The sequence below is a fragment of the Enoplosus armatus genome, chromosome 2 (assembly GCF_043641665.1).
Source record: "Enoplosus armatus isolate fEnoArm2 chromosome 2, fEnoArm2.hap1, whole genome shotgun sequence".
In the NCBI taxonomy this organism is placed as follows: Eukaryota; Metazoa; Chordata; class Actinopteri; order Centrarchiformes; family Enoplosidae; genus Enoplosus; species Enoplosus armatus.
The window spans coordinates 15,489,621-15,507,239 of NC_092181.1; the positions used below are offsets into that span (position 1 = coordinate 15,489,621).

The 17,619-nt window shown below is 42.0% G+C and overlaps 2 protein-coding genes across 2 annotated transcripts; both read right to left on the reverse strand.

Annotated features, from left to right (window-relative positions):
- Positions 1 to 20: 20 nt before the first annotated feature.
- On the reverse strand, positions 21 to 10,895 carry rfc1 (replication factor C (activator 1) 1). The gene is made up of 23 exons (XM_070912263.1): positions 10,800 to 10,895; positions 10,185 to 10,358; positions 10,013 to 10,088; positions 9,423 to 9,539; positions 8,729 to 9,027; positions 8,445 to 8,519; positions 7,932 to 8,009; positions 7,481 to 7,798; positions 7,224 to 7,337; positions 6,961 to 7,140; positions 6,218 to 6,322; positions 5,509 to 5,893; positions 5,255 to 5,367; positions 4,973 to 5,087; positions 4,090 to 4,178; positions 3,809 to 3,946; positions 3,292 to 3,387; positions 2,923 to 3,176; positions 2,709 to 2,826; positions 2,319 to 2,464; positions 2,005 to 2,218; positions 816 to 995; positions 21 to 673 (listed from the first exon to the last, which is right to left on the reverse strand). Exons 1-23 carry the CDS (start codon positions 10,800 to 10,802, stop codon positions 551 to 553), a joined length of 3,510 nt encoding a protein of 1,169 aa, XP_070768364.1. The 5' UTR covers positions 10,803 to 10,895; the 3' UTR covers positions 21 to 550.
- Positions 10,896 to 11,789: 894 nt separating this feature from the next.
- On the reverse strand, positions 11,790 to 16,148 carry rpl9 (ribosomal protein L9). Its single transcript, XM_070915850.1, has 7 exons — positions 16,007 to 16,148; positions 15,746 to 15,861; positions 15,189 to 15,284; positions 14,846 to 14,978; positions 14,436 to 14,516; positions 12,819 to 12,948; positions 11,790 to 11,956 (listed from the first exon to the last, which is right to left on the reverse strand). Exons 1-6 carry the CDS (start codon positions 16,050 to 16,052, stop codon positions 12,842 to 12,844), a joined length of 579 nt encoding a protein of 192 aa, XP_070771951.1. The 5' UTR covers positions 16,053 to 16,148; the 3' UTR covers positions 11,790 to 11,956; positions 12,819 to 12,841.
- Positions 16,149 to 17,619: the final 1,471 nt, after the last annotated feature.

The following is a 17,619-nucleotide window of genomic DNA, read 5'->3' on the forward strand; positions in this document are numbered from 1 at the left end:
ATCAATCACTGACACTCATGAGCGACATATTTCTCTATTAATCCTCGACATTTTTTACAAAATTGCAATTTACAGGAACATCAGTGCTGATAACCGAAGAGCTAAAGCATTTCTGTATCATAGTCGTAGCAAAAAGTAACAGTCTTTTACTTCGGACTCACATTATTTACAGCCTCGACACCTGGACCACAAACTGATGACTGAAGAAATACACTACACTCCTGCTGAGACACACGTTACTACAGAGGTGTATAGACATGATGATGGTGGAACGAGCAGATAATATGCATCATTTGTTCAGTATAGAAGACGCTCTGACGCAAAACATGACAGGAGGTTAAAAAAAAACAGGAAGACATTTGTCAGTCGGTGTGGTTAGAGTCAAGTGTTTGGATGAGGGACAGATGAGTTACCTGCAGGGGTTAAGACCAGTTTCACTACTTTCTGATGCTCATTAAAGGATTGTTGCAAGTGCAGAGAAAAATGTTACAGTCTGTGGGGGCGGAGGGAGGCAGACCAGGACAGTTTCTTTTCCTCCTCTGGTCAGTGGTCATTTCTTGGCCTTGGCCTTGCCCTTCCCCTTGCCTGCCCCCTTGCCTGCCCCTTTGCCTTTCCCTTTCCCAGAATCTTCCTTCTTCTCCTTTGACTCCTTGGTGGCTTTGGCCTTCTTCTGCTGCAGGGAGGAACAAGACGCAGGCGACATGTAAACACAGAAAGATAAGAAGACAGCCTTTGGCATGGTCGTTGAAAATACTGTGATTGTGCCTGGGATCAAATGCGTTTACATATTGTTATCCCAATTTGGAGGCTCTTACTTTGATCATGGCGTCGGTTTTGAGGCCCTCGTCCTCAGACTCCTGCACTTCATTATCCACGTCCTCCCCTCCAACCTCTGACTCCCCACCGCCACCACGGTGCCCCTTCTTCACTGCTTGCAGGGAGTACGGCGTCAGGTGAACTTCTTTGTTGTAGGTCCGCGTGAATGCTGCCTTCACCTGGGAGGAGACGGACAGCGGAGGTGTCAAAATTCACTGTATGTTGGACATATAGAAGATCAACCACGGAAAGGCCAAAATCTGTGTATTTTATGTTGTGTTAGGATCTGATGAATGAACACCATCACCAGACATGTGGGTCAAGCTACACCATGTATGGGAGTGTCATTCTGTAAAGAATCGGCACTGAAGCTTTGTGACCTCAGATCAGCATGACCTCATAAATATTATTGCTGTTATGACAATTTCATCGTCTGTGATTCGCTGTTGAAACAAACAAAGCTGCTATATTATTATATTTTTACATTAAGAATTGTTCAAACGACTATTCGTAATGTGAAAGGGGTCGCTCGTGGTAATGAACACAGAATTATCACCTAACTCTGTAGCTCTGTGGAGCGTTTTAGCGTCTTTCAGCTCAATATTTTGGTTTTCTGGCTCACAACTTTCCTGTTTTGGGTCACAGTCATCGCTCTCATCAGCGTAATTTCCAGACGACAGGCAGCTATTTTCAGTGAAGAAGCTCTAAAAAGCCACTGTACACAGTTAGCAACTAGCTGGTGAACATAGTGGAGCATTTAGCAGTTGGTTGGTAGAGACTAAAAACAGAGCTAAAAGAGAGTGAATATCGCGCTAAACTTGATCAGGGGGCTCCAAATAAATGCTAATGTTGCTCCAAATCTGCTTGATGTGTAAATAAGCAACTGTTTACTAACTTATGTTCATCATATCAAATGTGGCGTACATTGCTGTGTTTTTGATACTATCACTGTCAGAATCTTTCCAATCCACTGATATGGGTTAAGGTGTGTGTTGGACATTGGGTTGAACATTTATAGGTTTAAGTGTGTTTATAAAGTACAATGATACTTAGAGGTGCTGTGAGTGCTGTCAGCCAATCACAATGGCCTGAACTAACTGTGTATAATTCCTTATACGTCACTTTCAACAACTGTTTCTAATCCAAACTATATACAAACTATATACCCTCCTCCTGCCTCCTGCTGACCTTAGAGTCAAGTTTGGAGTAGGGGTCGGGTTGTCCGCCCCAGACGCTGATCTCCATGATGCTGTCCACGTCCTCCTTGATGAGCTGGTAGTCATCCAGCAGCTGCACAGCTTCGGCGGCGCCCTCCGTTCCGTTCCTCTGAAGGGGGCTCAGCAGCGCCAGCCGCAGGTAGTGCAGATAGTCCAGGTTCACCGCCTGCCTGCTGCTCAACGTCCTGCAGGAGCCGAGAAAATAAAACACTTAAATACTCTGGTCTGATTTTATGTTTGACAACGTGCAAATAAGTTAAAAGACGGTGATCGAGGCCTGCTCACTTTAAACTCATGTGTGAGGCCAGCTCCTGGACGATGCGGGAATGTTTACTGGTGGAGGAGTTCTTGCCGAGCCAGCTGGGGAAGGTGGGGAACTGACTCATGTAGCCTTTCATGAGCTCGCCTGGTAACACGCTGGCATAGATGGCCTACGAGCACACACAGACATGAGCGCGCGTGTGTGTGTGTGTGTGTGTGTATATAAATGTTCTGCGAGAATAAGCTTGCGATAAGGCATGAGTGTTTACTACAATTAATGTTATATACTTGTATTACGTGTTTGTTTTATAAAAGATTAACAAAAGACAATTTCAAACAAGTAATCAAATCAGGTGAAATCCAACACCAACTATAAATCAATCAATTCTCTTCTTAAGTTTGTGTGTGTGTTACCTGGGTGGGCAGCAGTGACCAGTTCTGCCCAGAGCGGATCCGTCTGTCCACCAGGTCTCCGTCACTGATGGAGTCAGCTGTCTTGCTGAGCAACACCAGGTGGGACTTCAGATCACCACTGTGAGAAGAGACATGGACAAGAAAAAGGCGATTAACTCAGCTTAGCTTAGCATAGAGACTGGAAACAGGTGGAAACAGCTAGCCCCTCTCTTACCCGGCAGCCTTTGGCCGAACATGCAGGTAGTTCTCTTGGACAAATAGCGGCGCTAGCGAGTAGTCGTGGAAGAAGAGGTCAGATTTGTCGATGAGGCTCATGCGGGAAGTCTCCTCTCCCGAAGCAAACACCTTCCTGCAAACATCAAACGGCCCTATTTTCATGTCCTTGCGGGCTCTGGCTGCGTCAGACTTGCACTGGTCGTGCGTCATCACCTTGTCTTTAGCCGACCACATGCTCAGGTTGTGGATCACCTGGAGAGAAAAAAAACAAAAAAACATCCGGCATGGTGAGAGGGGAGACCGAGGGTGGCAAGTGAAGACATAACACCAGTATGAATTGACTTTTATGATGCTCTGTGGTCTTCACCTGTCGCACATCCTGATTGGAGGCTAGGATAATTTCGTTAAGAGCTGGGGCTGGGATCTTGATCCCCTCCTTGAAAGCCAGGGACATCATGGCTCCCTGGAAACATTTAAAGGAAAAATAAAACACAACTGAAGGAGTGGGAAAAGCAAATATTTACATTTAAGAGCTTTCTTTCAATTTAAAAGTAGGTAACAGACAGCAGTTTCCTGTGTCATTATTATGAATCTTTATATATCAAAGTCTCATTTATCTCCATTCATGAGTATCCTCACAATCCATTATATGACTCTTTTTTTTTTTTTAATATTGCTTGTTTTCAGCCATTAACCAAATTCTTACAACCTGACATTTACATGTACTAGTTGGATTCATTCAGCGTCTCTTTGTCTTGTATCCTGACATTTGGGGCGTTTTAATTTAAAACCAATGGCTAGAAAACATATGTGAGACAGGATGTGTGTGTGTGTGCGTGTGTGTGTGTGTGTGTGTGTGTGTGTGTGCGTGCGTGCGTGCGTACCTTGATCTGTTCCACTCGCGGCCTCTGGAAGCGCAGATCAAAGCAGTAGTTTGCCAGTGACCTGATCTTCTGGTGGTTACGATCGTTGCACATGCAGATGATGGGAATCTTTGAATTTCTGATCAGGCCGATCATCTCCTACATGAGGCAAAAGGTCAGAGGTCAGTATCAAGACAACACAATGCATCCGTCAACCTATTGTCGTGTTCAGTCCGCAGTGAAGCCTCTTCAAAATGTGAGAATCAGGTCAGACTATCATAGAAATGGGTTTTTCTTTTAACCTGGATTCCTCCGCGGTCCTCGTTACCAGCCATGCCATCAACCTCATCCATGATCAGGACGTGTTTACTGGTCACCGTCTGAGACGTGCCTACAAAAACACACACCAACAGTTACATATACCACATAGTCATCTCTTCACTTCTGGGCCAATAGTATGTTACATTAATTCTTTAAAAGAAAAGAATTTAACTTCTGTAGGAAAAAAACTCTAACTTAGAACACAGCAAATTAAATTCATAAATTTACAATTACACTTATCAACATGTGGCATGTGCTATAGTTAAGGTAGCTTGTCAGTCAGTACTTAGTAACACCTCTTCCTGTGATGTGACTTATTGTCTCTCCACCCCTAATGATTCTTGTAGAACGCTTTAACTTCAGAAATATTTGTAGTTTGTTCTGCACACACTGTATCTTTGAGCAGCGACCACATACTGTTAAAGCATGGGTGTCTGCATCTACAGCAGGCTGCATAAGTGCATTAGCTCACTGCATCACAGGAACAAGGTGCTAACAGCCATCTGTTTTTTCTTTGCATTGCTGTTATGTGATCAAATCAAACTCAAGACTTCCTGTAGCTGCAATTAAAACCTTAGAATGATTTTGTTTTCTTGAAAAACAAGCAATATTGTGTTACAGTCAATGGAGGAGAATAGCTTAGTGACACCGTTTAAATCTGTTTAATTAACCAGATAATACAGTGACATTAAGCATTAAAATGTACAAGTTTCCAATTTTGTTTCCTTTATAGTTTGTTAATTTCTTTTCACTTCAAAAAGAAACAAAAGTTGAGCCAAACATGTCCGTAACACTGGATCAATAAAGGCTGATGTAGGTTCAAATGTGTAACAGATAGAAACACAAAGGAGGGAGAGGGATCACCTTTGTAGAAGTTCTCAATGCTAGTGTTGTTCAGTGACTCTGCAACAACCTCCTTCAGACTGTTTTTGCTGCGAGTGCAGCTGGCGTTCATCTCCACGTAGCTGAAGCCCAACTCCTGCAGGCCGACACACAAACACAGTGGAGAAAATGTTTAAGACATTGGTCGTCTCTGCTGGGAGTCACGGGTGCAGCAATAAAAATATTACACTGACCGGTGTGAATACGTAGAAAATATGAAGAAAAAGCACCCAAAAACAAGACTGTGTGTGTTTTCAGACTGACCTCACAGACCAGGGCGGCTGTGGTGGTCTTCCCCACCCCCGGAGGTCCAGAGAGCAGAGCAGCTTTGTATCCTGATCCATCGTCTTTCCCTCCAAACTTACCGAACTTTGCCACTGCACAGCAAGAAACAGCACAAAGCACATGTTCTTCAAACACAGACGCATTTGCAGCTAAAACTCACTAAAACTAAATGAGTTCTGGTGTCCAGTTTTTATCATTACTCTGAATTCTGCTCAGACAAAACGGTCAGCTACCTGGTGGCTTGGAAGCGCCGCCGCTGTGGTGTCTGTACCAGTTTTGCAGCCAGCGTAGCAGCTTATTGGCACAGCTCTGGTCTCCCTGCTGGCCAATCACGGTCTTCAGAGAGCGTGGGCGGTATTTGTCCACCCACAGCAGACTGGCACCCTCCCTGGCTGGAGATGATGATCTTGTGGAGGAGGAGGAAAGGCCCAGCTCCCTGCGGGCTGTGTGACCTGAGCCTCTCCCAGATGGAGTGCCGCCATCTTTGATCCTGCCGGTCTTTGACGGGCTCGGGGTGTGAGGGGACCTGGAATTACCCTTGGAGGGAGAGATCTTCTGGGCTTTGGGGGTGCTCTTTGAAGTCTTGCTGGGGGGAGTTTTGGTCTTTGAGGCTTTGCTCTAAAAACAAAAACATCCCAGAATAGTTACAGCAAAATAAAACTCATCCTCATGTGCATTGTTCATTAAAGGCAGCTGAGCCTCAACACTTTGAACAGCTAACATCAGCACGCAGACGAGACCGCTAATTACAGTAGCTAGTCTGCTTTATCACTTTAAACAGCTTAAAAACACACCTGCAAATGTCAACATCAGTCAATGTAAACACAGAATGGTTCTTATTCTCCAATATGGAGGTGTTGACATCTACAAATAATACCACCGCTAATGAAATCACTATATAAAACAGCACGATTTAACTAAAAAATGTATGCAAGAGCTGACCTCAGCCTCTGCAGCGATCTCGTACTTGGACTTCTTTCCTGGTTTGGTTCTGACCAGCTCCAACAGACCATCCTCGTCCAGGATCTTGGTACCCAAACTCTCCGCCTGAGCAGTGCAAACAAAGTATAAAGAGAATTGTACAAACATAATGTATTTGACGGAGAAATACAGGGAAGTAGTACAGAAACGAGACAGGAAGGGAAATACAGACACAGGAAACTAAGTCTCAATTAGTGCGACTGCTGCAGCGTCTGTAATTATTCTTTGGTGCCTACATATACGTGTATTTTTTCTCAGTTTCTTGCGTTTTTATACATATTTGTGTACATTCACCTTTACATTAACCTTACAGTTTTAAGGTTACCAAGATGAGCGGTATGTCAAATCCTTTGTCGATGGGCGCTATGACTTTTCTAATTGATAACGATTATACATGTTTTAAAAACAATCCCAAACACATGTATAACACAGCACCTGATTCAGTAGAAATTTCATTATGATGGCATGCACAATTTATCAGTTATATACCGAAATGTATTAAAGCCTAATGTGGGAGGTATTTCTAAGCTCCCATTCACTCCCATTGCATCTATAACTCAGTCAACACATTAAGGTTTTCTTATGATTAAAAAGTCAAGCAAAAATTATGCCAATCAGCATCAGCGCCCTCAGCAATCGCACACTTTTTCTTCAGGATATGCTTCTGTAGGTGTGAATTTGTTAGTCTGGATCAGGTTGGTCACCTTCTCAAACTTGGAGACTCCGCTGTCTCTGCCCTGTACCAGGTAGGTGGTCCTCTTGCTGACGTTGCCCGTCACCTTGCCTCCGTAGCGCTCGATGAGGGCTTTGGCATCATCCCTCTCCATGGACTCCAGGACCCCCGTCAGCACGAACACACAGCCCTCCAAACAGTTCTCTGCTCCCTAGAAAACGCACACAAATCGTCAGTTACTGAACTGTGCCTCGCTCAAGGGAAGATGGCGGTCTGAAGGCTGATGTGTGTTACCTGTGGGATTTCCTTGGAGCCCAGAGCTCGTGGTCCATCTCTGTTGAGGTAGCTCCTGTAAGCTGAAGAGTTGACCTTCTTCTTCTCTGCGTCATCAGGACTCGTACTTGTGCTCTGATCAGATTGAGAGACAGAGAGGAGGACATACAACTTTGTTTTTAAATTGTTTTAACTTGTGTATGCTTTTCACTCATTCATACTTCATGACATTGATACAAGACATTTTTACTGACAGATGAGGCATCTACCCGGCTCACCTCTGGTTTCTTGGGAGAAGTTTTAACTGCGGTGGGTGTGGTTCCCGTTTTGGGTGTGAACGTCTTGTCTGAGCTCGACGAAGCGAGGGGCTCCTTTTTGGGAGAGATTTTAATTTTTGTGGGCAAAATTGGTGTTTTGTTCTTTGGCCCTTCATCTCTGTCTTCGTCCTTTTTCTTCATCATGGCCAGTTTGGAGCTGGCTTTGATGGCGGTCGGGTTCTTCTTAGGAGACGGACTAATCACGTCCTCTGACACGCTGCCTCTTCGATTGGCCTTTGACGGGCTGCTTGTGCTGCCAGCAGCAGAGTCTCTACTGCTCTTTTTGGGAAATATGGTTGGGGCTTGTTTTTCATCAGAGCCTTTACGAGCCTGGATGAGGACACACGCAAAATTATATTTAACAACTAACATCAAAAGTGAATGTGCCTTAGTGCTTTTTTTTTTAAATCACCTTCTTTGCTTGAGGCTCCTCGTCCAGCATGGCCAGTGTTCTGGCAAACGCCTCGTCCTCATGGACCTGCTTTTCCAGCTGAGTAAGAGAGGGAGGAAGGAAGAGCATGAGAATGGGAAAGCAAACTGCACCAGCCCTCATACTCCTGCAGGCAGGTACACTGGGTAAGACATGTTTATTTTCTTTATCGATGAATCTGCAGATCATTTTCTCAGATTCATCGTTTAATCATTTCATCTATAAAATTATAATTTCCAACTTCACGTATTGAAACTGCTTGTTTTTACCCAACTAACACTCTACAACCCAAAGAGACTCAGTTTACAATCATATATGCTAATGAAAAGCATTATATTCTAACATTATTTTGACATTTTTAAATGAAAAAAAGACTGAAAGGATTAATTGATTATTAAAATAGTTGCCGAAATAGATTTTTCTGTCAATCGATTACTTGTTTCAGCTTTGATTACGAGAGCAAACAACAAGCAGCTGTTATGTCGATCAGCCTACCTCCATGTCCTCATCCATCTGCAGCTCTCTGGCGATTTGCTCATCACTAATCAGATCGTCTGTGTCCTGAGTCGGCTGAGAAGAAGACGAGTGTTTACAAAGTCAGTTTGTTGTAAAAGGATTTGACACTGTAATGCTGGGAAATACACGCTCAGTAAAGGGTTCAGTGGGTGATACTCAGAAAGTCATGATCTTGGCGGTTTGGATGAAAAAGCAGTACATGAGAAGAGCGAGAGGGTTTGAAGAGAAGAAGTGAAAACAGGGAGTGATTCATCCATACTCACAGCCTTTCGTTTGGTGCTGGCTACGAGCTTCTTCTCCGAGCGTTGAATAGTCGCACTGCCGAAGTAGTCCAGCACTGAGGTGGGGGTGTGTTTGGGCTGAGGAGGCGGGGCTGACTTAGGGGTGACGGGCAAAGTAGCAGACTTCACTGCAGGTTTCCCCTTTGCAGAGGAGGGAGACTTCACCCCCTCTTTGGCTCTTGGATGAGCACTTGCTGTATTTGACTTGGTCGGTTTAGCTGTGCCATTCTGTTTGGGTTTGGAGGCCTTCTTCAAGGACTGAAAGTTGTCGCTGTCTGAGTCTAGAGCCAAAAAATAGAGAAATATTCTATCAAAATACATTTTCCCTAAATTGACAAAACATCACTCTTCATCTTTAAGCTGGACCCACCTTCTTACAAATGCGTCTCCAATTTTTTTTTTTTTTTTTTTGCCTGTTGCACAAACTATTATTTTCATTTTAATTGGTTAAATGTATTTCAACTTTCTCTGTTAAGTGGTCAACATTTATTGTTTTTATATGTGCTCTATAAATTAACTGATAGGCTCAAATTGACAAAGAATTAATTAGATCGCCATCATGAGGTCGGGAAAATCCTGCGCCGAAGTGTGTTTAAAAAGATATCTTTTATGATCATTAACCTAAATGTGCCAATTAATCACAACATGATATGATGATAAACCATCATCTTATTACCTGTTTCAGAAACATACTGCACAGGATCTTTTTTGGGAGGTGGCTCCGTCATGCTCGTCTTCTGTTTCTCCTTGGGAGACTTCTTTGACTTTGTCACTGGTTCCTCATCCGCCGAGTCTGAAAAACAAGACGTGCCATGAAGAAAAGATGCAGGGAGGATGACGAGCAACGTGTCAAGCAGTTGATCACAGCTCCCCAGTTAGTGTGCCTCACATTAACAAACCCAGGTAAATATATATACTTCCTAATCCAAACAAAGCTGAAAATTTCACATGTCCTTGCTCATTTTGGACAACGTTCAAGTAAATTCTGGTTATCGTTTAGATTTGTCTATATTTCATACACAGTTAAGTATTTACATATATTGTCTTAAGGGGCAAGGAGATATGTAATTTCCTTTTTATTTGGATTTTTTTAATCCATTATAAATCAACCCTCTACATATTTTCAAGACAGCTTGAAAATGTTTTTGGTTGAGCAAACAGATGCTTAGCTCTGTGACTCCAATGTAATGATAACACGAGAGGCTAATCAGAAAGTAAGTCACTGCATCGTGGTGCAGGTGAGTTATGTAGTAGCATCATACATACCTGATTCTATGACTGCATGCTTCTTTCGTTTTTTCTCACTATCCTGGCGTTTCTCCTCTGGTTTGGAGCTTTTGACCTGAAGCACACAAACCACAATAAAACATGATGAATAGGATGATGAACAGAGGAATCATTACAAGAAGGAAAGCAGAAGATAACATTATTTCCTTGCCTTGGCGGTCTCTTTCTTTTTTGTTTTCACTTCCTCGTCTGAAGAGAGAGGATTCTTCTTCTTCTTCTTCTTCTTCTTCTCCTCCTCCTCCTCTGTTTTGACGTTTCCATTTGGGGCTGGTTTCTGCACCGCAGGCTTGACTGAAGTCGGTACAAAGAACCCCCTGATGTCCTGCTGCACACAGACAACATGTATGTTAGAGACAAAATCGCGGCAAGAGACTGTGTCGAACTTTGCACTGTTGTCCACATACTGAATGCAAATTGATGCTTTACAGTTTGAAGATTTCACTTTCTGACATCGATTTTTCAGGAAAATGTGCATCACTTAAACTTTGTTAAAAAAAAACAGCAGGTACATGTCAAATGTAACGCGATAACAGAGAGCAGAAGATGATCATAATGTGCTCCTCGCTGAACTTTTCCTCGCTTATTTTAACTAATAGCTTTTTCCTCTTTAGCTGTAAATTAGCTAACGCTGCGCACTTGACTGGCGTTTCAACAGCAGCGAGCAGGTTTAACAAGATAACAGGATTATCTTCGCTTTATTTAACCACGTAGTGTATGTAGACAGCTTGCAGTCAGAGCGAATAACTGATTGAAATCTGTAACTTACCATTATGAACAGGTTTCCTCGCAGTTTAGGGTCAGGTTAGTTGTCAGAAAAGTAATGAAATCCTTCAACTGCTTGGCGCGAACCAGGCTTCTGTCGTCGCCAGGAGATGACGCACGACCGGGAGTTGTGTGCGTCCTGTGCGTCACTCAGCGTGCGCTTTGTTTCTTTTTTAAATACAAAAATCCATTTACACAACAAGAAAGGGAATAAATAAGACATCAACCAAAATATGAGTATATCATTTCGGGAAACAATTAATGGAAAGAAATGGAACAAGAGCAGGGGAAAGTAAGTAGGTACATAAAGAACACATGCTGTAATGTATATATAAGCATAAGAAATTATCTGACATGCTTGTGGATCCCTTGCAAACGTCTCTATGGCATTTGGATGAACACTGATAAATGGTGTATCCTTTTATGCAAAATTACACACACGGCCCTGTTAAGTATGGAAAACCATTGCCTAAATATGCGAGTGCACTTTGAGATGCTGACGAGATGCAGAGAAGCTATATCTATAAAAACAGTAGACTTCAGACAGACTCACAGACCAACTTGTTTCAATGCTTCAGCCTCCTCTCCTAATAAGACTATTCACTCACCAGAACAAAGCATAATCAATAATTCTCCAGCTTCTGTTTACATCACTTGTCCCAGCGTTACAGCGATAGCAAAGAATTAAAATGAGAGACGTCATGTGACTGTTCACACTAACGCATCCACCAAGTGTTTTTTTATGGTAGTTCAGGAATCATTGGAGGATTCTGGCACAGATCATTTGGATTATTGACACCATTAAGTTTGGATGCAGATCAATCTCCTTTGTTCACTTAACTGTAATATATCAATATTTTTAAGTCACTGTTGTTCAGTTTGAGATCACATGGTATTTCTATTCCTGCAAAATTCATTTCATAAGTGCGGTTAATTAAACCCATTCTGACCTGCAGCTTAGTGAATATCAAATAAAGACGAAAGAAGCAGAGGATAGATTAATTGGAAAAGTTGGTATGTTTTATTGGCCATAACAGGACATGGTGAATGTTTATTCGACATCTTGCTCCACCACAGTGGTCTTCTCGCTGACGTAGATGCCGTCCAGGAACTTCCTGATGTCCTTCTTTTTGACTGTGGTGGCCTGTTGGATCAAGGCCGCTGAAAAAGAAAGAAGAGCAGAGTGTGAAGGGCGAGACCTGATGCCATGCAATGGGCAGGTGGTTTGAAGAAAATGTGTTATTGCCACAACAGCTAAATTACTGAGGCCCGATAGCCTGCATGACTTGAGCACTATTAAAACAGGACATTCAGTTTCTTCAGAATATATCAAAATGAGATTTAACAACTCAGATGCATGCTGTGGTTAGTAGTTAGACGACTGAAAGCAAACAATAACTACTACAAGAAATGCCAAAATTTGAAAGTGCATCCCTTCCAAAACTACTGAGTGCGTTTAGTGCTACAGTACAACTGCGGTTTTCTTTTTTGGAAGTGAGACTCAGCATCTCAGTTGAGATAAGAATTTATTTCTCAGATACCAGAAACAAAACATTAGAAATGTTACTTTTTAGTCAGCCAGCAAAAGTTGTCATTTTTACTTAAAAACTGCTTCTAGCTTTGTAAATTTCCAGTTTTGATACTTGTCTTTGTCATATGATAGCCTAGATGTATTCTTTGCATTTTGGATAGTTGGTCGGATCAAGAGACATCTTTGGCTCTGGGAAATTATAATAAGCATTTCTTTTGCCAATAGCTGACATCTTAGACACAACTATTAGTTCTAGAAATTCAATCAGATTACTTTATAATGAAAAACAGTATCAATAGTTTTTAACCGCATTGCCCAGCCCCAACACGAGATAACAGTAAAATAAAATCATTTGAGTATCATGTAGAGCCATAATGCATTGCACAAAACTGTAGACATGAAAAATGACAAATGCATCTTCGCGTCGCCACAAAGACAGGCGGTGTAAGGAACATGCAAAGGAAAACAAAGGCTTCGACGGCATTATCTAACCTCTACGAGTGCAGGTGTAACTTTTACTGATTCGGTTCCACTACTGTTCCCTTCTCGGACACGTAAATACCATCCAAGAACTTTCTGATATCCTTATTTTTGACTGTGGTGGCCTGTTGGATCAGAGCAGCTGGAACAGAGAAGTTGGGATTATGAGCAACACGTCACACACACAGGATCACAGTAATTACAGAGGAGGCTGGAGGAGAGAGACACAGACAGACAGCACTTTGGAGAGATTCGGTGCAGTCAGGAAGTACTAAGACAGAGACAGTTCTGCCTTGGCTCAGTATTTCACACTGCTTGTTTTAGGGGCTTTCTGCCTTCAGTCTAGTCTTCATCAAATGAAACATGCTCAGTTGAACTGAGATCAGGCGACAGATTTAACCACTTGTCTTTGTTTAGGATCATTATGCTGTTGCATTGTCAACTCCTACACTGTGGACCAAAGCAAATAAAGCAGATAAAAGCTGAAAGTCGACAGGCTAACTGTTTAATTCCAAGTCAATATGCTGGTGTACAGAGCCAAAACACACAAAGATGTCGCTGTCTTACTGAAGGAGAAGGGGTGAAGGGAGGTGGGTTCAACAGTCAGTAAAGGTAAAAAAACACAAACTAAACGGAGGTACTGGGATAGTGTTTCTTGTACCATGTTCAAATGTAGAGAATAAAGAGGTGCTTGGCATTATAGATCACTGAAGTCAGTGGGTCACAAGGTATATCTGAGGCGTTGAGAGATAACAGTTGTGTAAAGCTACATCGACATTTCTCTTTGCTTTTTCCTGTTAAAATGATTTTGCCTCTTCGGGGCTCTAAAAAAAGTTACTCTGCCAATTGCTTGAAGTGCTCACAACTCTGCACATATGTAAACATTGACAAGGGGTCCAAGTTGATTTTCCTTTACTATAAAAAGCCAAAAAAGGTTTTGGAACCACCAACTTCAGTCATCTTTGCAATCAACCAATGTATTCTGCAAAACTAACAGTGCTGTAATTAACTCACTGTTAAGATATACATAACAAAAACAGAATTGGCTGCAATTTTCTACATCAGAACATTTATCAACGATAAAACTATATGCACCTCAAATGGTAATGAGGAAGAGTATTACTTTATATGGCACGAAGTGTAATACCCTCCATATTGAAAGTTCAGGGAAAGTTCTGTATAATGGAAGAGGGGGCTACACATGAAAACAGGGTTTGACAGGATTAACTAACACTTTACATTAGGACTGATGTAAAACTAGCAGCAGAGACTGTAGACATCGTGATGTAGAAATGTCTGCAGATTTGGGGGAGGTACCAGCCTTCTGCCAATCACACATCACCAACAGATTCCCTGATCCGTCTGTTCTCTTTGTTTTTGAAGTATTATAGTATGAGTAAGTATAAGTATTTCACACCAAGCGTCAAGGTAGCATCACTGAACTGAATATATCAGGGACCCTGCTAATGAAATAATGACAATCCTCAACATCTTAGTTGAGCAAAGTGTATGGGTTCAAACAAGGGCAAGATCTTAGCAGGGGTAGTGTGATGGATCCTTCCGCTCTAAAGTGGAGAAAAATGACGGTGCCACGTAGAACAGCTGTAGAGAAAAAGGCAGACAGTGTACCTGAGTTTGACACCAGCTCAATGTCGTTACCCTCCAGCACCAGCTCGTCCTTCTGGGCGGCTGAAACGGCACAATTCACACCTGGGAGACAAAGAAGAGAAAACAGCAAAAATCATTTTACAATGGCATGAAATTACTATCACACATCAAATCAAACAGTAAGTGGAGAAACAAACCGCACTGGTGGAGGAGCTGCTGTGCAAGGCGACGGCATTTCCAAGTCTGAGCTTTGTTTGAAAACTACTAAATGGACTGTGTTACAAAATATTCCTGAATTGATTAAACAAATCCACTCCCCCACGTATGTCCCATCTCAGAAACTTGGATCTTACAGAAAAATAAAATCACTATTTTTGGACCTTATGCAAGTGTCATAACTTCAATATTTCCGTAACTTCCAGCAGACTCACCAGTCCTCATTCGGACACGGCGGATGTACTTCTCTCCCAGGAAGTTCCTGATCTCCACCAGAGTGCCACTCTCCTGAATGACGACGTTGATTGGGAAATGGGCGTACACAGAACGCATTCTGTACCGGAAACCCTGGAGTCAAAAAAGGAGGCACTGAGCCGAAACGTAAAGGCAAACAAAATAAATTGTTCCACCAACAATCAGCTGTAGAGCGACACAACAAAAACACTAATCCCACCACAAAAGCTGGGGCACAGAGCTTATTATAGCAGTTTGACATTCATACAATTAGCCATTGTCAACAACTCAGACACCATCAGACAAGTTGAGCTGTAGTCTCACCAAAGTGACTCCCTTGATCATGTTCTGGACATGGCTACAGATGGTGCGGACTGTGGCCAGCTCCTTCCTGTTTCCCCACCATTTCTCCACACGAAGCTGCGGAAGACAGCACAGCAATTCACATCACTTTCATCAAACTGTACAGAAACTTAAACAATTGAGTCAATTAATAGTCACCATTTGTCAAGCAAAACTACAAAAAACAAATGCTTGTTTCAGCCTCTTTTTTGTTACTTAATTTTTAGTGTTTTTTTAGTGTGTGATGGATAACAAATTTTCATTCAACAAATGTACATGTAGAAAATAAACAGTTCTGATAAGGCTGTAATCAACAAGATAGTTATTTAACTTTTACATGTATGCACGACATGACAAACTCTTCCTAACTGGAGAACAGAACACTGCTTTGTGCATCAGTTTGATCATCATGATAATTTGATGTGTATTATCACAGTAATGATTCAACATGTCGCAAAGCCATATTCAAACCTGCCAACTACAGTAATTCTCATAATACATTGCATTTTGTGTCAATTTAGGCAAACAAGCCTCCTTACTGTCTTCTGTTTCTTGCCCAGCAGGCTGAGCTCCAGGTTGATGTGGTTGAACTCCCTGACGAGTTTGCCACGGGGCCCCTTGACGATCACTGTCCGCCCCTTCAACCTCACCTCGACTGTGTCACCAAACAGCAGGAAGAGGAGAAAAATACCAATTATGCACACAAAATACAGTAAGAAGCCAAACTCAACAAAAGTTAGGTTTAAAAACAGGGACCTCTGGATTATCCCGATTGTCTGCAAAAATCAACAGTATCTTACCATTGTCGGGGATGTCGACAGTCTGACTGCTGAGAATGGTCTTCATTCTACATAGAGACAAAAACAATGTTTGTTTAATGCACTGAAGCTCGTTTGCATCCCTTGTGATGTGTGACAGCTTTATGTTCCAAAGCTGAAGTTCAGGTTAAAGGGTTAAAGTTATCCACTCCAGGTACTGGATGATGTTTGGTTTCACCTTTTAAAAACAGGGTTCTGACTGAAATGTGAGCCCTGTAAAGCTGGACACTGAAAAATTCAACGTCTATCATAAGTGACTGAGCAGGGACACTGCGTTATCTCAACTAGCATTTGCGCTAATGCTAATGGAAAGCTATATTAGGCAGTGAGACCGGTGTCTCCCATGTGTATCACTAGACAGGTACAACTCTGTAACTTATTAGTCGGCGTAATTAACAGCGGAAACCATACGAATACTATACTTTAACAATAATATTGTTCAAGTCGCTGCGGCCCTCAGCACGGACAGAGCTGCGACGTCAGGCCTCACACACACACACAGCGGTTTCAATGGAAAAACAACCGACATATTTCTCAAAGTAAGAGCAAAATACAGCTCATGTTATAGAACACAATACTGTCTATATCTGACAGTTCAAAATAAACCCAAAAACAAGTTTAATTGACTCAGATGGAGTTAGATGAAACCACGGAGCAATATTTCAGCTATCCTCACCTCGCCGGTAGCAGAGGAAAGGAGGAAGGAAGGACGTCACGACGCAAATGTAGCGGACGTACGTGGCGTCATCAGGCATTACAAGACAATCGCGGAACATCGTGATTATGCTTGACGCACTGCTTTGCCAAAAGGTTCCTCTTCTGGAAACTACACAAATCCAAGTACATGAACGTGAAACTTGGTGTATTTCACGAGTTTCTGTCTTACACGAAAGCCCGTAAAGTCATTTGAAGAATATAATTTACAGAAAAGCCATAGCCCTTTAAACTATTTATTAGTTATAAACTACAACAACTACAAAACTATATTTTAATATAATTTCAATCTCTTGTTTCGACTTGTCTTTTTTGTGTGCACCTGATCATATTGGTCTAATGCAAATATCTTAAAGCCATGATGTTTGTACATTGTTCAATGAAAAATACATACATTCTTCCTGTTCTTTGCATTGCGTGATTATTTTCGTCGTATAGAACAGTTATAGTTATAACAGAAATGCAGCAATTAGCAAAACATCTTAGCTGTAAAATTGGGAGCAAATACCAACCAAAAGAAGTTGTTTTACTGTGTTGCCACATTTAGCTCTGCTGCGTTCATATAATATTGGAAATACAGCAACTAACCGTTTCTCATCAGCCTTCTAAATTTAGTTTCCGAATAAATATAGAGCGGGTTTACACTATTAGTATCTAATGTCACTTGTAAAATAACCGGGTTTGTTTCTATGGTAACGACTCATTTGCCATGTGATTCTTTTGTTGGCTTGCTTTAGTATTTTTAGTGTTGCTTCAACCTTATTAGGGCTTACCTTGTGAAATAAAATTATTACTGGTGTTGTAATAATCCCTGAACTCCCCAAATCAGTAAAGTTTTCCTATTCTGCCGACATCACGTAAATGCAGCACCAGACCAAAGC

What these genes read in the sequence shown, in the direction of transcription:
- rpl9 (XM_070915850.1), bottom strand. Translation starts at nt 16,052, where the DNA reads ATGAAGACCATTCTCAGCAGTCAGACTGTCGACATCCCCGACAATG. An exon ending in TGATCAAGGGAGTCACTTTG is followed by an intron (nt 14,979 to 15,188) that starts GTGAGACTACAG and finishes TTTTGACTCCAG; the next exon opens with GGTTTCCGGTACAGAATGCG. An exon ending in TGAGCTGGTGTCAAACTCAG is followed by an intron (nt 12,949 to 14,435) that starts GTACACTGTCTG and finishes TCTCTGTTCCAG; the next exon opens with CTGCTCTGATCCAACAGGCC.
- rfc1 (XM_070912263.1), bottom strand. An exon ending in AGGACCGCGGAGGAATCCAG is followed by an intron (nt 3,947 to 4,089) that starts GTTAAAAGAAAA and finishes TGCCTCATGTAG; the next exon opens with GAGATGATCGGCCTGATCAG. An exon ending in CGCGAGTGGAACAGATCAAG is followed by an intron (nt 3,388 to 3,808) that starts GTACGCACGCAC and finishes AAATGTTTCCAG; the next exon opens with GGAGCCATGATGTCCCTGGC.